The 22,762-nt window shown below is 32.6% G+C and overlaps 1 protein-coding gene across 1 annotated transcript; it reads left to right on the forward strand.

Annotated features, from left to right (window-relative positions):
- Positions 1–14,115: 14,115 nt before the first annotated feature.
- Positions 14,116–14,724, forward strand: LOC127081793 (zinc finger protein ZAT1-like). Its single transcript, XM_051022011.1, has one exon. The coding sequence runs from the start codon at positions 14,116–14,118 to the stop codon at positions 14,722–14,724; it is 609 nt and encodes a 202-aa protein (XP_050877968.1).
- The last annotated feature ends 8,038 nt before the right edge of the window (positions 14,725–22,762 follow it).

Raw genomic sequence — 22,762 nt, forward strand, 5'->3', positions numbered from 1 at the left:
CTAAGCAAGGATGTGAGGATATAAACACACATCACACCCTCAATACCATCTCAAGAGGATTTACTAGAGGCGGAGACCAATTCTTCCAACAGGTGGTACGTTCGCCAAATCCTAACCATTTAAGGCTCGCCCACCAGCTCTGATCTAGGTGAGATGGAAGCCCCAAAATTTTAGATTACCTTTTTAGAGAAGGAAGTTGTAGGGATCCACCCTTATGATGATGATCTCATGGTCAGGATCGTAAGGTTTAATGATTGGTAAATTAAGAGGATGTTGATTGATAAAGGAAACTATACAGACATCCTTATTGGGATGCTTTTGAAAGGCTTCGCCTAGACTTGGACGACCAAAAGTTTTCCAATGATCATTATGTTGATGTAAGCCCTAGATGTCAATACTTTTGGTACTTGTATCGGATTATTTATTAATAATAAAAGGCATTTTCTTTATTATGTTTGTTTAATAAAATCCCTAGAATAGCTAGTCCGTTTAATGTATAAGGTGTGACTTAATCATGAGATCCCATTAAACATAAGGACAATATTCTTAAAGTATCCATAGCCGAGCTTTGTTGTAAAGTGGGATAACATTAAAGCATTAAGACTATTATGTATATAGATTGATGATCACATCTCATGGATCATGGATAAGGAGTTATCAAGTCTTAAACATAGGTATGAATATTAAGAGTAATATTTATACTGGATTGACCCGCTATGAGAATACTATATAGAATGTTATGTAAAGTGTCATAAGTTATTCTCATGGTGATAGTGGTGTATACCACCCTTCAACCTGAAACCACTATGGACCCTAGATGTAGACTCGAGTGCCTTATTGCTGATCAAACATTGTCCGTAACTGGATGACCATAAAGACGGTTGATGGTTACTCCACGAAGCATGCTGAGGGACATGAGTGACCTAGATGGAATTTACCCATCCTGCATAACAGGATAAATGTCTAAGGGCCCAACATTGAACTGGACAAGCACTACAACAAACAAGACCTTAGACAGCGCTTTTTTTAGCCTTAGACAGCGCTTTAAAGCGCTGTCTAAACCTCCGCTGCTAAAGGTTTAGACAGCGCTTTTTTAAATCTTAAAAGCGCTGTCTAAGCCCCCCCCCCCCCCCCCTTAGACAGCGCTTTGGCCAAAAGCGCTTTATAAGACCCTCTTATTTTAAATTTTTTAGGTATACCTTAGACAGCGCTTTTGAAAAGCGCTGTCTAAGCCCCACCCCCTTAGACAGCGCTTTGGCCAAAAGCGCTTTCTAAGACCCTCCTATTTTAATTCTTTTAGGTATACCTTAGACAGCGCTTTTCAAAAAGCGCTGTCTAAGCCCCCCCCCCCCCCCCCCCCTTAGACAGCGCTTTTTACAAAAGCGCTGTCTAAGGTATACGAAAATTGAAACTAACATTTTGATTTGTAACTAACCATTGCATTTCATATAAGTTTAGCATTAATTTCATGAGCATTGTAACAGATTTTGAAGGATATATAAACGAAATTCCAGTTTCACAAAAGCAATTTTCTTCATCCATTCCAATTTTTAAAGATTCACTCATTCACAAAATTCCAGTTTCACAGAAGAAATTCTTCATTCATTCATGAAGCAGAATTGTCATATATTCATCCATGAATTTTCCACAAGTCAGAAACGGCACAAATCAAAAGTTTTAGAACATACATAACAACGCCACAGTTAGCATTCCACAGGAAAATAAGTATACCCTTAATTAAATCCTAATAATTACACATAGACATCATTGAAACTCGCTAATAAAAAATTACCAAAAGTGCAAGAATTAACCGTGGCAGCCCACCCCAATTCGGTACAGATGCAAATTCTGAAATCAGTTCGAAACCAAGGCAGTACATCCTGCATAATTATCACAACAGAACGAATGTTGTAAGTTAACATTAACCAATATAACTGAATCTAACATAATCATGTAATACCGTCACTAACCCTACTTCAAGTTATTAACATGGTTTTCTAAACAACTCACAATTCAAACCATTCAAACAGCTTTTTAACAACATAGCAGTATGTTATAACCATCGTAAACGACATTTTAATCGAGTTTTACTAAGTATCGGTGGCAAAATTCTCAATTAACTTCAAATCCATTACAATTATTAAGTTGTTGGCAAGTGAGCAACTCAAAACACACTAGCTAGTGCTGTCTAAAACGAGTCGTTAGCAGATTCCCAAAATTAGTCATAACAACTTAACTGATACAACTTGCTGCGGTAACAGCTCCCGGCGCTCATGCCCAATGACAAGTCATGCACCAAGACAATCATTAGCATAGCGGAAAGTTTCAGCAAGTAAGTTCTACATCAAATAATCAGGCAAGTGTTTGGTCATGGTCTTGGCCTTCACTAATAATGTTTCTGATACTAATAGGCCATGACAGATCTCACCATCAACTTGCTAACAGATTTACTAACATCAATCTAACCTTTTGTAGTAACATAATTTCAAAGCAATCGATTATAAATAAAACCAACAGAGTCAAAAAATGGGAAATAACTAACAGCAGGACTTTGACTAACAGTTAAGTTTTTTTTTCTAATTTCATAATAACCATGACTAACTAGTTCTCTAACTTAACCTAACTAATTTTAAATTGATTTGACAGACTTGTAACTAACAAAACAAACTAACATTTTAACAGCAGAACTTCCAACCACAACAAACCTTCATAGAAGTAACGTGCAAATCCAGCTGAACTGCAAGCTAAGGTCCAATTTTGACTTATCCCTGCAAGCAATACAACTATTTTAACTGATGGAAATAATTAATAGAAAATCAATTCACATATAAAATTAACTTGCAACTAACAGAGTTTTAACAAAAATCCTAACAACCTGCCCTAACATAACTAACCTGCCCGATCCGTTGCCCGATTTGGTTGAGAATACCATGTATATAACAGTGCAATCAGAAGCTTTTCTAGTTTTTTCATTCCTCACCTTCAATCTTCACTCTTCACTCTCAAGCTCTCTACCCTCATATTCAGAATCGGTTGCTTTTTGCTCAAAGATTAGAGCTCATTCTTCACAGTTCATCTCTGAGAAGCTCACTTCACTTCCCTCTCGCGTGACCACTTCGCCACGTAACCACCGCAGTGATGACTCTGCAATTCCATAACACAGTTCAGAAGAGTTGAAGAAGAAGAAGAATCGCAATCACAGTTGAGAAGAATAAGATACATAACGAGTGACACAACAAGAGGAAGAGAAGCTAATACCTGCGATTCTCTGAAAATCCACCGCACCGGAATTCTGAGCCGGATTGGAGTTGGATCCAAATTCGATCTTCCATTCGCAATTGGTGTTTAACATTAAAAGTAATCTGTTCAATTATAAGGCATTAGTTGTCAAAAGTTACTAACAATGGAAAATCCAAGTCTTGAGACATGAGAGTTTGGGCAGTCAGCTGTTAACCTTAACACCATCCAACTTCAAACATAATTATGATTTTGAAAATATATAACAAAAGAAGCAGAGAAAACAAAGAACAAGAGATAACCTGAATCCGTGCTCCAGTAGAAGCTTGCATACTCTTAATTGTTTCTCCTCCTTTACCAATTATAAGGCCGACCTAAGAAACCAAATCAACTATAAACAAAACACTGTAGAAAGTACATGGGTGTACATATTTCAGGCAACTTTGCACACCTTATTGTTTGGGATTTGCATCGAAAATTCATCACCCCCAGATTGTGCAGCCATCCGTCTAGTACCACCACCGGCAGAAGCCCCGGCTTCAGCCTAGTAAAGAAGCAACTCTTATCAGTGATGTTAATGGTTACATTTCCCCCAGATTATTACAGTTAAAAATCAGTAGAAAACAACCATCGTCAATGACGCTTCACTAACAGGTTACAGTTAAGGCCATTCGACTTTGAAGATCATTTTATAAAACAAATTCAGCACAAAACAATCATACTAAAGTTACAAAATCAGTTCAAAACAAATACTGTCAGCAATATTTCACTAGCAGGTTACAGTTGCAGTCATTCAAACCTCACTAGAGCAAATTAATCACTTTTTTTTCATGATTATGGAAAAAAAATAGAGATGTACACGTAAGTACAGAACAGTTATAGAAAATAGGACAAGAACAAGGACAGCATTTCTGTAGAAATTGTATAGAATCATGTAACCAAGCCTTTGGTAATTCCAGTGACCATGAACCAACAAGAGAGGAACTAAAAACCTAAACTGTCCCATTGCGAAATCTGATGACATTACAGCTTGCCTGCCCTCTTGTCCACTGATGCCGACTCCGACATCAGCCATTTGAATCATTGAAACATCATTAGCACCTGTAAACACATGCATATACATAATCAGACTAGTATATTACAGGAACTAGAACAAAATAATGGCGACAAAATGAACAAAAAATTTACTGACTAAAACGAAATCGAGAGAAGAATTCATACTGTCTCCAATGGCTAGTGTCATGTCAGATGTTCTCTTCTTCACAAGGGAAACAATACCGGCTTTTTGCAGAGGAGCAACTCGACAACAAAGAACAACGGAACACAAACTCGCAAGTTGAAATAACTGAACCAACACAAGTAGCCAAAATCAGTAAATAAAGCATCATCAAGAAATTCACTGTAAAGAGGTGTGTGTGTGTGTAAATAGTATCGGTAATTGAAAAAACATAATTGATACCGTATAAATAAGAGCCAAATGCAGAATAATCAGTGTGTGTGTGTGTGTGTAAAGAGGTGTCAAATGATTAATTATAACAAATTATAGATTATTTGAGTATCAAATGATCTTGCATCCATTAATTGCAACATACATCTTGACATCTTGCAAAAAAAAAACACTTTTTATTCCAGCAATGCTCTATCCTACTTACAGTTATGACTAGCCAGTGCCATCATGTGACAAGTGTAATTCCAGCAATGCTCAAAATGAAAGGGATACCTTTTCTCACAGAAAACTTATTATGGATTTGATTAACAATTGCCAAGCTAAACTGTGCATATCTACTCCAACCATAGGGCAAACTAGTTGAATCTGCGACATCCAAATACATGGACAAATAGTCCACATTGTTTCCTGTACCAAATGCCCTGCTGTCCATAGCCAAATACCCTTAATTCTGCAATGCATCACTCATTCCAACCAACCTTCACCATATTGCCATCACCAAATTTACAACAATGCATTCCAAAACATGCACAAACATCAAGCAAGGCAGGTCAACATACAAACCTGCAACAGACCTTCACAATTCAACCATGCATCAATTCAATTTCAGCCGCATCAAACTAGAACAAACCTGCAAAGTTTGGTGCAATTTCATATGAACAAACACACTTTCAATCCAATTCCATCAAGCTGCAAAAAGCCATAGCAAGCAAGCATCAATCCATGAGCACCCTGCACCAATTCAACTGTTGCAGCAAAACCCAACAAATACAAACAATTCCAAAAATACCTAACAACTTCATACCTGCAAGAAGACCAAGCATCCAATGCAACCTAACCATGTGCATATAAATGGACATAAAACTTGCAACAAATTCCAAACCATGCAACCAAAACCAACAGCAGTCCAAGTCAACAACAACAAGTCCAAGGCATCATAGCATTCACGCATTTGAAGCATAACTGCAATTCCACATTAATGTATAGTAAGCCAATTCCACTCAATTCACATTTTACTACAGTAAAGAAGTAACATTAACAAATGTAATATAGTAAAAAGAGCATAACAATCCAAAAGAAGCAGACAAGCAAGGTACAAGGGCGCAATGCTTTTTCAGAGCAAACATGCATTTGGAAAAACATGGTCTAGCATTTCCAATTCCATTCCCTTTTATAAATCAAAACCCAACAAAAATCCTTTACTCTTCAATATAAAAGAAGAGAACACTCAAAGTTAAAGGAGGGGAGACAACATCAGAGTTTGAAAAAACACACAACATCAAACACTATTCTCAAGCCCTAAACCTAAACAGTTGAAACACCAAACCTCAAAATCTCAAGTCTCGAGCTAGCCCAAAATCCCTCTCAACCCTCACTTATTTTTTTAATAGAGGAAGAAGAAGAGAAAGCATAGAAAAGTAAGAGAGGAGACCTCGCCTGAAATCTTCGTCGTCGTTGCCCTCACTCTGGTCATCTTTTCCGACGAGGTAGTGACTCAAGTTCCTCGATTGACCTTTTTTTGTTCCCATCATGTAAAGCTCGCCTGATGGAGTCAAATCCCTATGGTTTGAGACTTTGACTCTCTCTCATGGCCATTTAATTTATCTTTAGGATTTTAGGGTTCATGATTTCTTCCTTTCGATTCTCCTGTTTGATTGAGAGTTAGGTCTTGGGGTGGTGGTCTTTATGCCTAGGAGGACAAGACGAAGGGTTTGAGTCATTTTGTTTCCTGGTTTGAGCTCCACCACCGTCGACGATGATTTTGAGGTCTTGGGCGCTTTTGGTTTTAATTTTTTTTTTAATTTAAAGACTTTAGACAGCGCTTTATCAAAAGCGCTGACTAAGGTCTATATTTAAAAGCGCTTTCTAAAAGCGCTGTCTAAGGGGGGGTCTTAGACAGCGCTTTTAGAAAGCGCTGTCTAATACCCCCCCTTAGACAGCGCTTTCATTATTTTTTTGGAACATTTTCCGTGTTTTATTTTAATTTTAACCTTAGACATCGCTTTCTTTTAAAAGCGCTGTCTAAGATGCGCTGTTAAAAGTCATTTTTGGCGTAGTGAAGGATGACACGGTCTATGCCTTGTGTTCAATATAGACATAAGGGCAAAAGGGTAATTGCACACATAAGTATTATCACAAAAGGATTTGTCAGGTCACATGATATTTTCGTGTCTTGTATAGCAGTGATGTGTTGCTAGATACCGCTCACTGTTTATTATGTTAAATACGTGATTTAATATAATTACCAATATCGCGAGAACCTACAGGATCACACACAAAAGGACGGATTGATGAGAGATAGAGTAAATAAGGAACATTGCAAGGTACGGTACACTTAAGTGAATTGTACGACATCATAAGGTACAATGCACTTAAGTAGAATATGAATTATGGTAAGGTACCACACACTTAAGTGATTTTGGTATATCATAAGATATGGGTCACATACACTTAAGTGGGTTTTTTAGTTTACAACCCATACAAGTGGTTCTATAAATAGAACCCTTGTGCAGAAGCATTTGTGCAGATGAAAATTTCATTTCTCTCTCTCTCTCTCACTCAAAGCTTTCATTCCTAGCAGCTAGCACTGAAACTGAAGGAATCCGTTCGTGTGGATTAAGTAGAGGCGTTGTCACAATTCAACGTTCGTGATCACTCCTTTGATCTGCATCAAGGGTTTCAATCGCCACAAGAGGTAACGATTTTATCACCGATCATGCTCATTCGTAAGGATCACTAAAGGAGAAAATTATAATTTCCGCTGCGTTTTGGATCGTTATTCTCCTTCACATTAGTAGGATTTTCAGGAAAGCAACTGCAGGTGAAGGGTCACATTATACTAAAGAGAATGTTTGGAGAGGAGGAAAACATTGGGCAGATCAAGGTAAGATACCTTGTTATAAAGGTACCTTTCTCGTTTAAAATGATTATAGAGCGTCCTTCTTACAACTAGCTGAGAGCCTCCATGTCTATATTGTATCTTTGCATGAAGTACCCACTCTTAGATAGCAAGGTTGTGGTTATCCATAGGATCAAGAGATCGCCAAGATCTGTTAAGTAGAGAGCCTGAATTTGAAGAAAATGAGAGTCGTGGGAGTAAAAGTTATAGGTGTAAAGCTGGGACAAGACACAAGAAGTGATTCCCAAGGACGATGGCATGTCCTTCCCACTTCAGGAAAAACGAAGGCAGCAGGAGAAGAACCTTGTTAAAAACTTTTAATTTTTTAGGAGTTAAGACATATTTAGGTTAGTTTTGTGTATTTTTTTGGTTTATTTAGGAAAGTTGCAATATTTTCCGCTTGTATGGTTAAATTAGTGACATAATTTGTTTTTGGGGGGAGCACTATTTTCTCTTCTATTGTCAATAAGGCGCGTTGGTTTTTAATGAGGCTCTTTTACGTTATTATATAATGGGAATTCTTGTTAATATTTGTGCAGGAAATTGAAGAGTGAAAGGATCCTTAGAGAAACCTCTCTTAGAGGCGACCATATATGTTGGATCCTCACAGAGGAATCCTTGTCGCCCTTTGAGGCGATTACATATGTTGAATCCTCATGAAGGAATCCATGTCACCCCCGAGGAAATTACACAAGTTGAATCCTCATGCATAAATCCTTGCCTCCCCCGGAGCAACGTTATCATCCTCATAATGAATCTTTTCCATTACAAGGCCATAACAATGGCAAGCCATGTTCGAGATAGTGTGAGTTAATTCATGTAAATAAGATAAGGAAATACAAGCCCACCATTTAATTAATCCCAAAATGGGGAAAATAGTACAAGAAAATCTTTACATGCACTAGAAATAAATAATAATAATAATAATAATAATAATAATAATAATAATAATTACACAAACCCATTGAGAATCATTACAAAAAGGCCTCCAAAGGTGTGAATAAGTAAGCCTTGAGCTCATCGATCTGTCGGAGCCTACCATTATTCAAAGGCATTCTCTTGGTGATCAGTGCTCCCATAGAGAACGTCTTCTATCAGCTTGTGGCCCTCGTGCTCAGTTCGTGCGACCTCACTAAAAGGCAGGTTGAATAACAAAAGTAAGTAGTTTTGTGTATATCATATCCACATGGACGAGTGGGATATTAAATTCGTTAAATAATGTTTATAATTTTAAGATAAGTGTTTGAAAAATATGCTTGTTTTAATAATAAAGTTATAATGATACTAAACAAAAATAAGATTGTCGGATGAAATGTAATTTTTAGGGTTAGAGTTCAATATCCTATCTTTATGTATTATCGTGATTAATTATATATATTCTAGTCAATAGTTAATAATATCACTTATATGTGTGTGTTGTTTATCGTCCAACAAGCCTATCATTTCTCCCCAGCGAGGAAACTCTTTCTAAACCTTGAAATTACTTAGCCAAGTGGTCTTTGAACCACCCTGTTTCTCCTAGAGAGGTTGGCACATTGTGAACCAAAAATACCATGCTTATCCATGAAGAAACTTAGTCCATAAGTCATCTGAAATGCCTATGCTTTCCCAACAAGCCTGTGTCTTCATATGTTGAGAATGTCTCAAAAAAGATTCTACTTTCAATGTCATGTCTTTAATGGGAGAGCCACTGCTCTCCTCAGCGAATCTTTTGCTACTCAACATCTATGTTTTGTGATTTTCTCTGCATAATTAGTATGTTTATGGTTTATGTCCTTTTATAACAAATTAGTTAGTTTTCATATGAGTTCTTGTTATATAAGTAGATTATGCTAAACGAGTAATTTATTATGATTATCAACGAGATGCATCCTTGGGATTCAACCATTCTTAAAGTCTTTTGTTTCATTTTTTTTTAAGAAGATGAGTTTTCAATAAAAGGAGTATCCATCTTATCATTTAGATATTTTAGGGATAAATTCGTCATTTCACCAAAGTTGAAGGGATATAAATATGATAGAAAGTGATGGCAATGAATGTAATCCATACTACTGACTAATATAAACAATGGAGTTTAATATCATTCCATGACATAAAACTTCATTCCATATCATTAAATTAATAAATAAATAAAATCTTGAAGAGGATACGAATATATTATACTTTATCATAAAATTAAGACTCTATTTTAATACAAAACTCTTATTAGACTCCTTTCAAGCCTGTGAACAAATAGTTGAAACATGAATTTATATTAGGATCAAAAACTATATTAGAGTATGTGTTAGGCCTAATCCAATGTTTATTAGTATAAAGAAAGATGCTTGTGTCTGTTAAATATAATAGTATTTATGTGAACAAAAATTATAATATAGTGGATAAAATTATAAAATCCATAATGACTGATGTAAATATATATATATATATATATATATATATATATATATATATATATATATATATATATATATATATATATATATTCTAATCATAAAAAGGTTTGTTTTAAAAATTATTTGAGAATATAAAATAATAATAACTAATTAAAATATGAGAATGGAAATACAATGAGTTATTGTGGTTATAATACAACTCTACCTATACATGCATATCAACTATCACTTATAAACATTTTAACTATCAAACTATATTATCAACTATTGCTTAACAAAATTACCCATATCGAAAATAACATCACAATATCAAAAAGTATTATTTTTTTGACAATCTCTTAGTTTAATAAATGATATGATAGATTCAATAGTATGTGTGAATATCAATTATAAATCTATATCTAGACTCTTGTTTATTGTTACTTCTGATTCACCTTATTTTACAGACAGCATATAGAGGAAGATGTCATGATATTGTGTGATAAATTGTGTCTCTATAAGCTCAAACTAGGAAGTACGATGTGGGGCATAATGATCCAAAGACCGTGAGATAGTCTGTCTCATCTAGAAGCTAGTTTATTTTGAGTGATTCTCGCATCTGATTAAAGATTTGTTTCTATATTTGTCTAATCTTGTTTAAATGTTTTATGTGATTTTTGAAATATGAGTTTTTCCATAAGATCATTCACCAAGATTGATCAAATCAATTATTGCAAATCAATTTAATGAATATTTGTTTCATGCGTTCGTGGGATTGATTCAAGTGTATTTAAAGATACAGACCCTAATGGACTTTGGAGTTGAACTTTATTTTTATTTAAGAAGGAACTCTTGTTTGCAATTACTCAGACCTCCTTGAGAATCAAGTAAGGCATGTTTCAATAGTTTGAGTCTTTTGTTTTTTTTATTGTGCTTTTCATACTTTATTCATAAGACTTATTCCTATATTAAGGAATATAGTATTTTGAGCTGTAATTTATTCCATCATTCTAAATCTATTGTAACTGTCTGAACATTTGAGAGAGTATTTGAGAGAAAATGAGAGAAGTCTCATATTCAAGGAGAGTCCTGGATATGAATTCATTTGTAGAACTAAGAAAATAAGTATTGAACTACGAGAATTCAAATCAGACCAATTTGTACCTTTGACTATTAAGTGTTATAATACATGTCCTATTACATGAATGAATTTCTAAAAAAGTCAAAATCCATATTTTTTTCAAAAGATGAATACGAAGTGCATATCCATATTTTTTTCAAAGGAATCAATCAAATCAAAAAATAATAATGCAATCCCATTTTTTAAATTTTAAATTATTGGTTTATTAGGTGTATTTGAACTTTAGTTTGTCAAAAAAATGTTTCTTATTATTTTTTTTAAATAGTCTTGATTTTATTAAATGTATTTGAAGTTTTGATTCACAAAAAAATGTTTCTTATTATTGAATTTATTTTAAAAATCATTAAACTTTTTTTTATATAATTATTTTTAAATTGGTAAATATTAATTGTTTTCAAAGGAATTAATCAAATCCAAAAATAATAACGCAATTTGATTTTGTTTTTCTAAATAATTTTAAATAATTTTTTTTAACGTATTTGAAATTTTGTTTCTCAAAAAATGTTTCTTTTTATTTAATTTTTTAATAATTTGGATTTGATTAAATATATTTGAACTTTTGAATCTCAAATAATTGTTTCTTATTATCTTTAATAATTATTGAGTTTTTTCTCATATAAATATTGTTAATTGTAAAATATTAATATTTTTTTCAAAGGAATGAATCAAATCCAAAAATAATAATGCAGTTCGTTTTTTTTATTAATAATTTTTAATAATTGTTTGATTAATTGCATTTGAACTTTTGATTTTCAAAAATATTTTTTGTATCATCCATTTCTTAAGTAATTTTATGTGACTAAATGTATTTGAACTTTTAATTCTCAAAAAGTTGTTTCTCATCGTTCAATTTTTTTAATAATTATTCAATTGTTTCTCATATAAATATTATTAATTGGTAAATATTAATTTTATTCAAAGGAATCGAGTAAATCCAAAAATAATAATGCAATTCCATTTTTGTTTTTTTAATAGTTCTCAATAATTGTTTGATTAAATGTATTTGAACTTTTGATTCTCAAAAAATTGTTTCTTACTACTGAATTTTTTAATAATTTTGATTTGATTAAATGTATTTGATGTTTTGATTCTCAAAAATATTTCTTATCATTGAACTTTGTAATAATTTTGGTTTAATTAAATGTATTTGAACATTTGATTCTCAATTTTCTTTCCGAAATGTTTCTCATATAAATATTGTTGATTGGTAAATATTAATTTATTTTCAAAAGAAATAATCAAATCCAAAAAAATATTGCAATTAATTTTTTGTTTCTTTTAATAATTTCTGATAATTGTTTGATTAAATGTATTTAAATTTTTATTCACAAAAGACTGTTTCTTATTATTGATTTTTTAAAGAATTTTAATTTTATTAAATGTATATGAACTTTTGATTCTTGAATAATATTTTCTTATAGTTGATTTGTTTTAATAATGATTGAATTGTTTCGTATTATTGATATGTTTTAATAATTATTGAATTGTTTCTCATATAAATATTGCCCACCGGTAAATATTAATTTTTTTCAAAGGAATTAATTAAATCCAAAAATAATAATACAAATTCAGTTTTTTGTTTTTATAATAATTTTTAGTAATTTTTTAATGGATATATTTGAACTTTTAATTCAAAAAATTGTTTCTTATCATTGAATTTTTAAATAATTTTGATTAAATATATTTGAACTTTTGATTCTCAAAAGTTGTTAATATTATAAAATATTTTAAATAATTTTTTTTGATATAATGTATTTGAATTTTTGTTCTAAAATAATTGTTTCTTATTACTGAATTTGTTTTATAATCATTGAATTTTTTCCTATATAAATATTTAAATTGGTAAATATTAAGTTCTTTTCAAAGGAATCAATAAAAACAAAAAATAATAATGCAGTTCCATTTTTTAAAATAATTTTAAATAATTGGTTGATTAAATGTAGTTGAACTTTTGTTTGTCTAAAAAATGTTTCTTATTATTGAATTTTTTTATTAATTTTGATTTAATTAAATAAATTTGACCTTTTGATTCTCAAAGGTTGTTTCTTATTATTGAATTTATTTTAATAATTATTGAATTGTTTCTCATATAAATATTTTTAATTAAAGAAATGTTTTTTCCAAGGAATCAATCAAATCCAAAAATAATAATGCAATACGATTTTGTTTTTTTATAAATAATTTTAAATAATTTTATGATTAAATGTATTTGAACTTTTGTTTCTCAAAAAAAATTGTTTCTTATTATTGAATTTTTTAACAATTTTGATTTGATTAAATATATTTGACTTTTTTATTCTCAAAAAATTGTTTCTTATTATTGATTTTTTTTAAATAACTGTTAAATTGTTTCTCATGTAAATATTGTTAATTGTTAAATATTGATTATTTTCAAAGGATTCAATCAAATATGAAATTAATAATGAAATTCATTTTTTGTTTATTAATAATTTTTAATAATTTTTTATTAAATGTATTTAAACCTTTGATTCTCAAAAAATTGTTTTGTATAAGTGAATTTTTTAAAATTATTTTATGTGATTAACTGTATTTGAACATTTGATTCTCAAAAAATTGTTTCTTATTATTGAATTTATATAATAATTATAGAATTGTTTTTTATATAGGTAAATATTAATTTTTCAATGGAATCAACCAAATTCAAAAATAATAATGCAATTCCATTTTTTTAAATAATTTTTTAATAGTTTTTTATTAAATGTATTTGAAATTGGATTCTCAAAAACTTATTTCTTATTTTTCAATTTTTTAATAATTATTAAATGATTTCTCATATAAATATTGGTAACCGATAAACATTAACTTTTTTCAAAGAAACATTCAAATCTAAAAATAATGCAATTCCATTTTTGTTTCTTTATACAAATTTAGTTTTATTTTTCCTTTTTTGTTCTAGAAGGTGCATCCCCTAAACTAAATACCTACGTTCCTTTTTTGGTCTTTTTAAAGGTTTGAAATTTTAGGCAAAGAGGTAAGAAGTGTAGGATATTGTCACACTATGGAGAATATGAATAAGAGTAGAGTGTGTCTCGTTTGTAACAAATCATTTTTTAATGGGAAAGCTTTAGGAGGCCACATGAGATCTCACTCATCTGGGTTATCAATCCCTCCAAAACCTTCAACCAACATCCAAGTGTCGCAGTACTCATCCGAGACAACAAGAGATCCAATTAAATCGATCTCTGCATCTTCTTCATCAACTCGCAATCCTAAAAACGTTCATATACACAATCTTCGATCTCAGAAAAGAAACTTCTATTATACTCTACCAAAATTTGGTAAGTATAATCAATTTAAGTTTTATTCAAAACACCCAACTCGAAAAAGATCAAAGTGCAATCGTAGAAAAAAATTTGTGTCTAGAGAAAAATATGAGAATACAAAATTTAATGTGGCTGAAGAAAAAGAAAAGAATGTGGATGAAGAAAAAGAAGAGAAATCACTAATTAATGTTGCGGAAGAAAAAGATGATAATACACAGCTTAAATTAGTGTATAATGATTTTGATATAGAAGCCGCAGAAACATTAGTTGTTATTTGTGTGAAAGAATGGCAACAAATTGAGAAGAGAAACTATGAAGAGAAGAAAAAAAATTATGAAAATTAAAATGTTGTATTAATTTGATATTTGTCATGAAGTGTTCTAATATTATCAAGATCTTGTAGGATATAAAGCAATCCATAAAAAAAACTCATAATTGATATGAAGTAGTTTGTAGAAATGGAAGTTGAAATGAAGAAGTGCGTAAATGCACATATTATTGTAAAATGTTTGAATCAAATCAAAAACTTGAGCAACATAATAAGGAATACATACCCAATTCTTATAATTTTAATCCGTAAAAATGATTTTAATTTGTATTTGCGATTATTAGTTTAACTTGTTGAATTTTATTTCTTTTGAATGATCTTATACAATTGGATTTACCTGATTTTTATTATTATCATCATGTATGAGTTCTTATTTGCATGTTACTTATTGATCTTTTCTACCATAGATATCCATTCTTCTTGAGAACTTTATTCTAAACCTATATTTTGTGCAGTAAAATTTCCATACAAAAATCAGTCTTACTCACTAATTTTATATCAACTTATTACACTTTTGATAAATTAATGTTAACAATCTCGATTATTTATTTAAGAATGGATAACCAATATCTATGAATACTTGATGCAGATAAAGTTGGAAATTCAATTTACTTAGATTCTAAAGAAACATTTTATTATTATATAACTTAAAACATAGTTATTGATTAGTATAGTTGAAATTAATTTTAAATCTTTCTCTATGTACATTAATATTCGCATATATTCATGCATGTGAATTGCGTGATCAAGGGAGGTTAAAAAAAAAAATATAATAAAAACTTAGGGTTAGGGGATGATGACTTTAATTTTTTTCTAAAAATATATAGGTGCAATTTCGAGTAAAAACAAAACATTATAATAATCATAAATGACATTAAATTTAATGGGTCATTGTCCACCTCTCGACTTCATATGACCATATGTGTTCAAATATTTGTATAAAATTATTGATTGAGATTCTTTAAAGAGATCGTTCATATTTTTATATACGTTAGTTTGGAAGCATTATGTACCATGTGGTGCCCTACATTTAACATGTATTTGGTTATGATATATCTTGAGTTAATGGAAGCATTGACAGAGAATTGAGTTTATTTCATCGATCTGAATGAATTCAATTGAGGGAAACTCCATTTATATATTTTCTTTTTAAATTGAAAAAAGGAGGGGAAAATAAAAATTGAAGAGTAGTTATAAATAACTACTACTTAATTATTCAGTTTACTATTTGTTAGAGTTTGAATCATAGTTCATGATGAGGTTATAGAGAGATGAAGATGATGGTGCAATATTTTATTGTTGAAGCTATACTTCACTTGAGTTGTTATTATTATTAATTAAACTTTACATATGATGATGAGTTCCTATTTATACTAATAGCTTCTAAGTGATAGTATTTGGTTCATGTAGAAGTTAGTTACATAATAACTAAATTTTTAACAATAATATTTTAATATTAGGCATACCTATAGATTGGGACATAATGTCAATCAATTGATTTATCACTTATAGTCTTAAATTTTTTCCTTTTTTTGTGTCAACCTCTAACATATAAATAGAGGTCCCTTCCCACATATTTTAACATTCAGAAAATGTGATTAATTTTTCACTTCTCTATCTCTCTCTCTAAAAATCATTTTTATGTACTTTCTGTCACTAAAATTTTAGCCTTAGCGCTTTTGAAAAAGTCATTTAGCGAGTGGGAAAAATGTAATTCTGGAAAGGGTGATTTTGTAAGTTCACCAAGAAAGTTTTATTTTATCTTGGTTGAACAATTTATCTACTAAGAACTTATTTGTTTGAGTTCAAAGCCAAACTCGTGAAAATTTTTGGTTTTTTGAGATCAATGCACTGTTAAAATCTCAGAGGTTCTTGGTTTATCCGGTATAAAACCAAGATTTGGTTCAAGCTCGGCCCGCAGCTAAAAGCTTGCTTTGGTTAGAGTTAAGTCCGGTGTTAAAATATCACATGTTCCATGTTAGCCCGGTATAAAACTAAGTTTCGGTTCGCTTGCTTAGCCTGGTGTTAAGATCTCTCCAAGGTTCAAGATCAACCCATGTAAATTCTTAGTTTGAAGCGCGAAGATTAACTACTCCAAGTTTCTCGTATAAAGGAGACTAACCTCTTCAATCCACCGTTTGGAAGGAAGATTCACCGTTTCACTCCTTGTTTGATGTTTAGCTGGAAGTCAGCCACAAACTTCATTTTCCTTGTATAATGGGGTTCGAGAGTTCAACCTACTAAAATCTAATAAAATCTATTAAGATTATTGATATATTTATAAAGAACGACAAGAGGTGGCGTGAGAGGTCACCAAGGGAACACAAATAAAAAACATGTTGAGCGTCTCACCTCCTTGCGTGAGCAAACTCTAATCTCACAACAAACCTTAAAATCTCTAAAAGCCCTACAAAACTAAGAGTTGTTACATATTATACTTTTATCTAGTAAATTGACGTCCATTTTGGGGACCCTATTAAACTGACCTTGGCCATCATTAGAACATTTAACAAGATTGTTGTCCTCGCGTTCAACCCCTACATCCTTCATGGCGAACAAGAAAGCAACAACTCTAGTCAATGATGAGTCTGACAATAAGGAGAATGCCACGACAGAGATGTATGCTACCATGGACGACTTATGACACCAGAATTAAACTTTGGAGGATAACGTTCTTCATATTCAACAACACTATCAGGAGGTTGACTGTGCAGAAGAGGTTGAAATACCATACCCATAGTCTCCCTCATATGAAATATGGGAAGCGCCAGTACCAGATAATTTCAAGTCCCTGTGTTTGACATGTTTCATGGATGCAGCGAACCTTACGAGTATGTCGTTTCCATCTACACGCAGATGGAAGTCACTGGAGCTTCTGATTTTGTGAAGTTCAATTTTCTCCCTAGAAACTTAAGAGAAGAATACTTAAGGTAGTACATGGGCCTTTTCAATATTCATCAAGGTCATTTTGAATATTTGAGGGTGTATCTCGCCCACTTTGATGAGGCAACGATCAAGGAAATGTTTGTAGAAGTATTTCAAAATGGTCTTAGGGAGGGACACTTTAGTGAATCCCTTACCTAGAAGCCAGCGACTTCCATGGATTGGGTGGTGACACATATATAATGCTATATAAAAGGAGAGGAAAGCAACGCCAAAAGAAGGCCAGAGATATAAAAGAACATACCACCAGTAATCCTGACAGCTTACAACATTCACGGAAGAATCACTACACCTTGGCCAACAGAGACAAGACATCGTTCAAGCAAAATAAAAAACATGTATAGAGCTTCACACCTTTGAATACTAATTGTGAAATGATATCTCTTGAACTCCTCCACATGCACAACACTCCACTGTAGCGGTGTATTCGTCGCTATATGATTTATTGATTAAACCATAAGCAAAGCATACAAAGAATCGAGTCGCCACCGCACTTTTATTTATCCTAAGGACTGGTTAAAAAGCGAACAAAAACCTAAGAAGTTTTACACGTAGAAAACCAATAAAAGATCAGAGAGCCTGGGTAAGGGGTAAATTACGCAATGGGAAGGTGTTAGGCACCCATCACGTCCTAGGTACTCCTAGGGAGCCCTTTTCACACTTGTTGTATAAAAATGTTTATTTGTTTATGACATATTGTGCAAACATGAATGGGAAGATGAGAAAAGAATGTACAATTTTATTATTTTTGTGTTTGAATGGATGAACCCGTTGCCTACGTACCTTCCATCAAAGGTAAGGATCAAAACGCCGTAGTTCGGCTAAAAGATTTCCAAAAATTAGTGAGTTCATTTTAAAACAAGAGCACTAAGATTTTTCATTACCAATGGGAGAAAACTCAACCTGAATCAACAATCCACCATGCGAGGACGGCTTCAACATACTAGTGAGGGGTTAACCCTATAATAAGTATGGAAGGCTTATAATCAACTCACTAAGGATAAGGTAAGATTTATATCAACCACTATGGTAATTAAAACCTATGGATAATGTGTAAAACATATGAACAATGGACAAAGCCACAAAACAATTGAATGGGTGAAGTTAATTGATTATGAGTATTCACAAAATATGGTCAAGGTATGATTAGGATTGATTCAAAGAAGTGTTATGAAATGGAGTTTGAAAAGGCAAGGACTTAGGGTCCAGGTTTCTAATTTGAAAAGAGATGAAGATGTTTGCACAACAAGTCAAAGTTTTTAAAAGCAAAGTGTGAAAAGGTTTAGGACAAAGAGGGTGTGGAGAATGGAGTGTAAAACTTCTCAGAAAGGTTCACCTCTTGAAATCATATAGAAGATGATTCAAGTGTGTCCTTAGGAATAGGCAATGAGCAATAAGCAAAATAAAAGCAAGGTGATACCGGATGTCATCAATGGACTTATACCAATCTCACAAACAAAAGCGGATATCGGATACCAATAAATGGATTTGCTCCAATCTCCTAAAACAAAACAATGATACCGGAAGCCAATAAATGGACTTACTCCAATCTCACAAACAAAAGCGGATACCAGATGCCAATAAATGGACTTATTCCAATCTCCTAAGGTAAAACAAAACATGGATGTCAGATGCCAATCTATCTGGACTTATACCAACCTCCAAAGGATGATCATAGGAGTGCAAATGCCAATAACATGGTCTTACAATTGCATCCTCACAAAGCAAACACAAAGCATGGATATCAGATGCCAATCTATCTGGGCTTACTCTAATCTCCAACAGATGATCATAGGAATAACAAATGCCAACAACATGGTCTTACAATTGCATCCTCACATACAACAAACAAACAAGCACTAAACAATGGACATGAGTGGCCAAATGAAATGGTCTTGTACTCTATCCCTTCCAAATCATAGGAACAATGGCCAATGAATGGACTTACAGTTGTCCTCAATGGGTAAACCAAAGATGGATCACAAAGATATGAAATGATGATCATGCAATAATGAACAATCAATGATGATAAATGCACAAAGGTATGCAAGCAAACATGTACAAATGAACCAAGCAATCAGTCAAACAAAGTCATTTAGCACACACTATAACCAGGCAATTAGGCTCAAGCAAGGGTTAGACTTTAAAGTCAACTGGAATGGGGTAAGTGGTGCTCTTAACCTTGACATTGAGAGCCAAGGTGAAGCAGATGAAAGGATATGAGAGGTGTGCCTCATTGCTCTTATCCCTGGTCAGGGAGAGCATTGAATATCAGAAGGTGTGGGAGTTCAGAAAGATGGAACTCTCTCCACAAGTTAATGACTCGATAGATCTTGGGCTTTTACTCACTATGCATCAACACATGTGGTGTGAGCAAGGTGAGTGACACACAGAATAGTAGGAGATAGGCTACATATCTCTTCTATCTACCAATTGCCTCATATGAGGTCTTTTCCTGCTTGGGGACAAAGTTAAACAATCACAAACATTGCCTCTTAAGGAGGACTTCAGACAGGTGCCTGGCCAAGTAACAGGCCAGGTCTTCCAGACTACGTGGAGACAAGAGATTCTACCCCAATGCTTAAGCAAAGCAAAGCAATAGCAAGTTCACAAAGGAACTATAGCAACTAATGTACCTGAAATCAATCAAATGCAATCAGTACACCAATCACAAAGTCAAAACAGACAAGATAAGAACCAACAGTCAACACAATCAATCACATGTGCAAAGCACACACTCAAATGAAATGAGCTAGCATCCTACAAAACAAACCAAGTTAGTTCATAACAATCAAATAAACCAAACTCAATCAACTTGAATTAATCTCCTTAAAGCAATTGCTTCTTCAACCTGAAAATCAAACTCAAACATGAGAAGTAAACCCTTAGGTCAAAGCCTAAGGTCAAAGGAGGAGAAATAGACCAAAACAGAACATGGAAATTGATCAAAATCAATATTAATCAAATAAGAACAAAGTCCAATTGGTCTCATATCAAAACTATGCACAAAAATCATTTCACAAACAAATCATGTCAAACTAGGCAAGTTGAGAACTCAATGATGTAAACAGAATGAATCACTTCAAATCAAATCAATAATGGCTCAATAAATTCCAAGAAAAATCATGCTTAAACAGAACACATTCAATGAGAAACATACCAAAAATCATGGCATTTGGATAAGGGGAAGCAAGCCAATTAAAATCAACAAGTCAAAGCATATTCAAACAAGCTCATACAAGGCACCAAATCATGCATCAAGTTCATGCAAGCACAAAACAGAAACCAAACATGATAAATGAATGAAATCAAAGCCATGGCAAACTTCAAGATGTCTATAATACACATGCCAAATTTTAGGTCCATCCAATAAACACCAAGGATTTCACAAATCATATGATATCATGACTCACAAAAGGTTCACAATTGGTCAAATAGGGGAGAAATTATCAAACAAATTGAAAATGCATTCAAAAATTCCAGGAAAAATCACAAGCAAACTTAACATCCATAAGTATCAACGTGCAAAAATCCAGATCAATTCAAGTTCAATAAGCATGGTAAATAAAATCAAGAACATGAACAAGACATGGTGTGACATACATTGTCACACCTCCAAAGATCACATCATATCTCACAATCCAGAAATGCAAAAATCACAAACTATATACCAAAATGACCAGGAATGAGTCTAGATTATGCATGTAAAATTTCAAGAATTTTGGATCAACCATCATGATTTCACAAATGAAATGGCAAGCTATATGCAAGAAATGACATATGAGAACAAACCCTAGGAAAATATTTTTTCTAACCGTGCACAAATTTATTAAAAATCATCAAAAAATAAAGGACATGGCAAGGATCATGGTGGAAAAAACCTCATGTGAATTGGATTATTATTTTGTGAGTTATGGTTTTTTGAATGTGGAAGAAAAATAAAAAAAGTGAATGGAAAGCATGAACATGATAAGCATATATGAGAAAAAAATAACATGGCAATTGGATTTTGTGTGGCGCGGGGAATCGATCCCCTGGACATTTCAAATTCTGGCGCGCTTCTGATGAAACGCTCCGTTTCATTTAAACACATGGTGACACGTGATTGGCTCATGGCGAAAAAACACAAAAAACATACAAAATGAAGGCCAGGCGGATCGAAGCATGTTCTGGAAACGAGATTCAAACATTCATCATCATCTTCATGCTGTTCATCATGCTCAAGAACTAACTCTCACAGAAATGCGTAAAAATTATATGGATCGAACCGTCTCATCATGCACAACACTAATCTAGCATTAATTTAACCTAATTTTACTCATGGCAAAAGAATCGATCAAAAACAAGTTTCATCCATCAATGTTCAAATCAACATATCTTGCTCAATACCTAATGAAAATGCACGATTCAAGTTGCAGAATGATCTATATGTTAAGATCTACAAAAGCCATATGATAATTGCAAGAAATGGAGTGGTCGAATTCCAACCTTAATGATGATGCAGCAGCTGATTCGTGTGTTTCAAGGCTCCAATTGTCAAAACAGATGCTCAATGATGAAGAGGAAGATGAATGAATGATGTGCTTTAGCTCAACAATGCTCAGATTCGAAGAAAACTCAAAATGCCATGAACATGCTCAAGCTTCAACAGTTGCAATCTTCAAGAATTTTCCACAATTCTTCTTCAACAGATCTCCAATAGCACCTGTAGATGATGATCAACACAAGCACAAGCAAAAAGAATGGTGAAATTTGATGAACAAAGTGAAAAAAGTTTGAGAGAATTTGAGAGATTTGAGAGAATTTCGAGTTTGGATCTGAGATTGTGACTGTTGATTATGAATTCTGTTAGAATTAAGGTTATATAGTACCTGTTAATCCACTAGTTAAACATGATTAGCAACAATGCAATGAATTAGTGAATTAAGCATGTTATGCAATTTGGCAAAAATGCCCTTTTTCAAATGTAACCAATGGAACAGTAAAATTCCACTTGCAGCAAATCCAAATTTCTGTTTTAAGGCCATTGCAATTGGTTTGGAGTGAAAATCATGTGTACTTTTCAAAATGACCTTTTTTCCCACCAAAATTTAAATTGATCCACTTGAAAA

The sequence above is a fragment of the Lathyrus oleraceus genome, chromosome 5 (genome assembly GCF_024323335.1).
Source record: "Lathyrus oleraceus cultivar Zhongwan6 chromosome 5, CAAS_Psat_ZW6_1.0, whole genome shotgun sequence".
Taxonomy (NCBI): domain Eukaryota; kingdom Viridiplantae; phylum Streptophyta; class Magnoliopsida; order Fabales; family Fabaceae; genus Lathyrus; species Lathyrus oleraceus.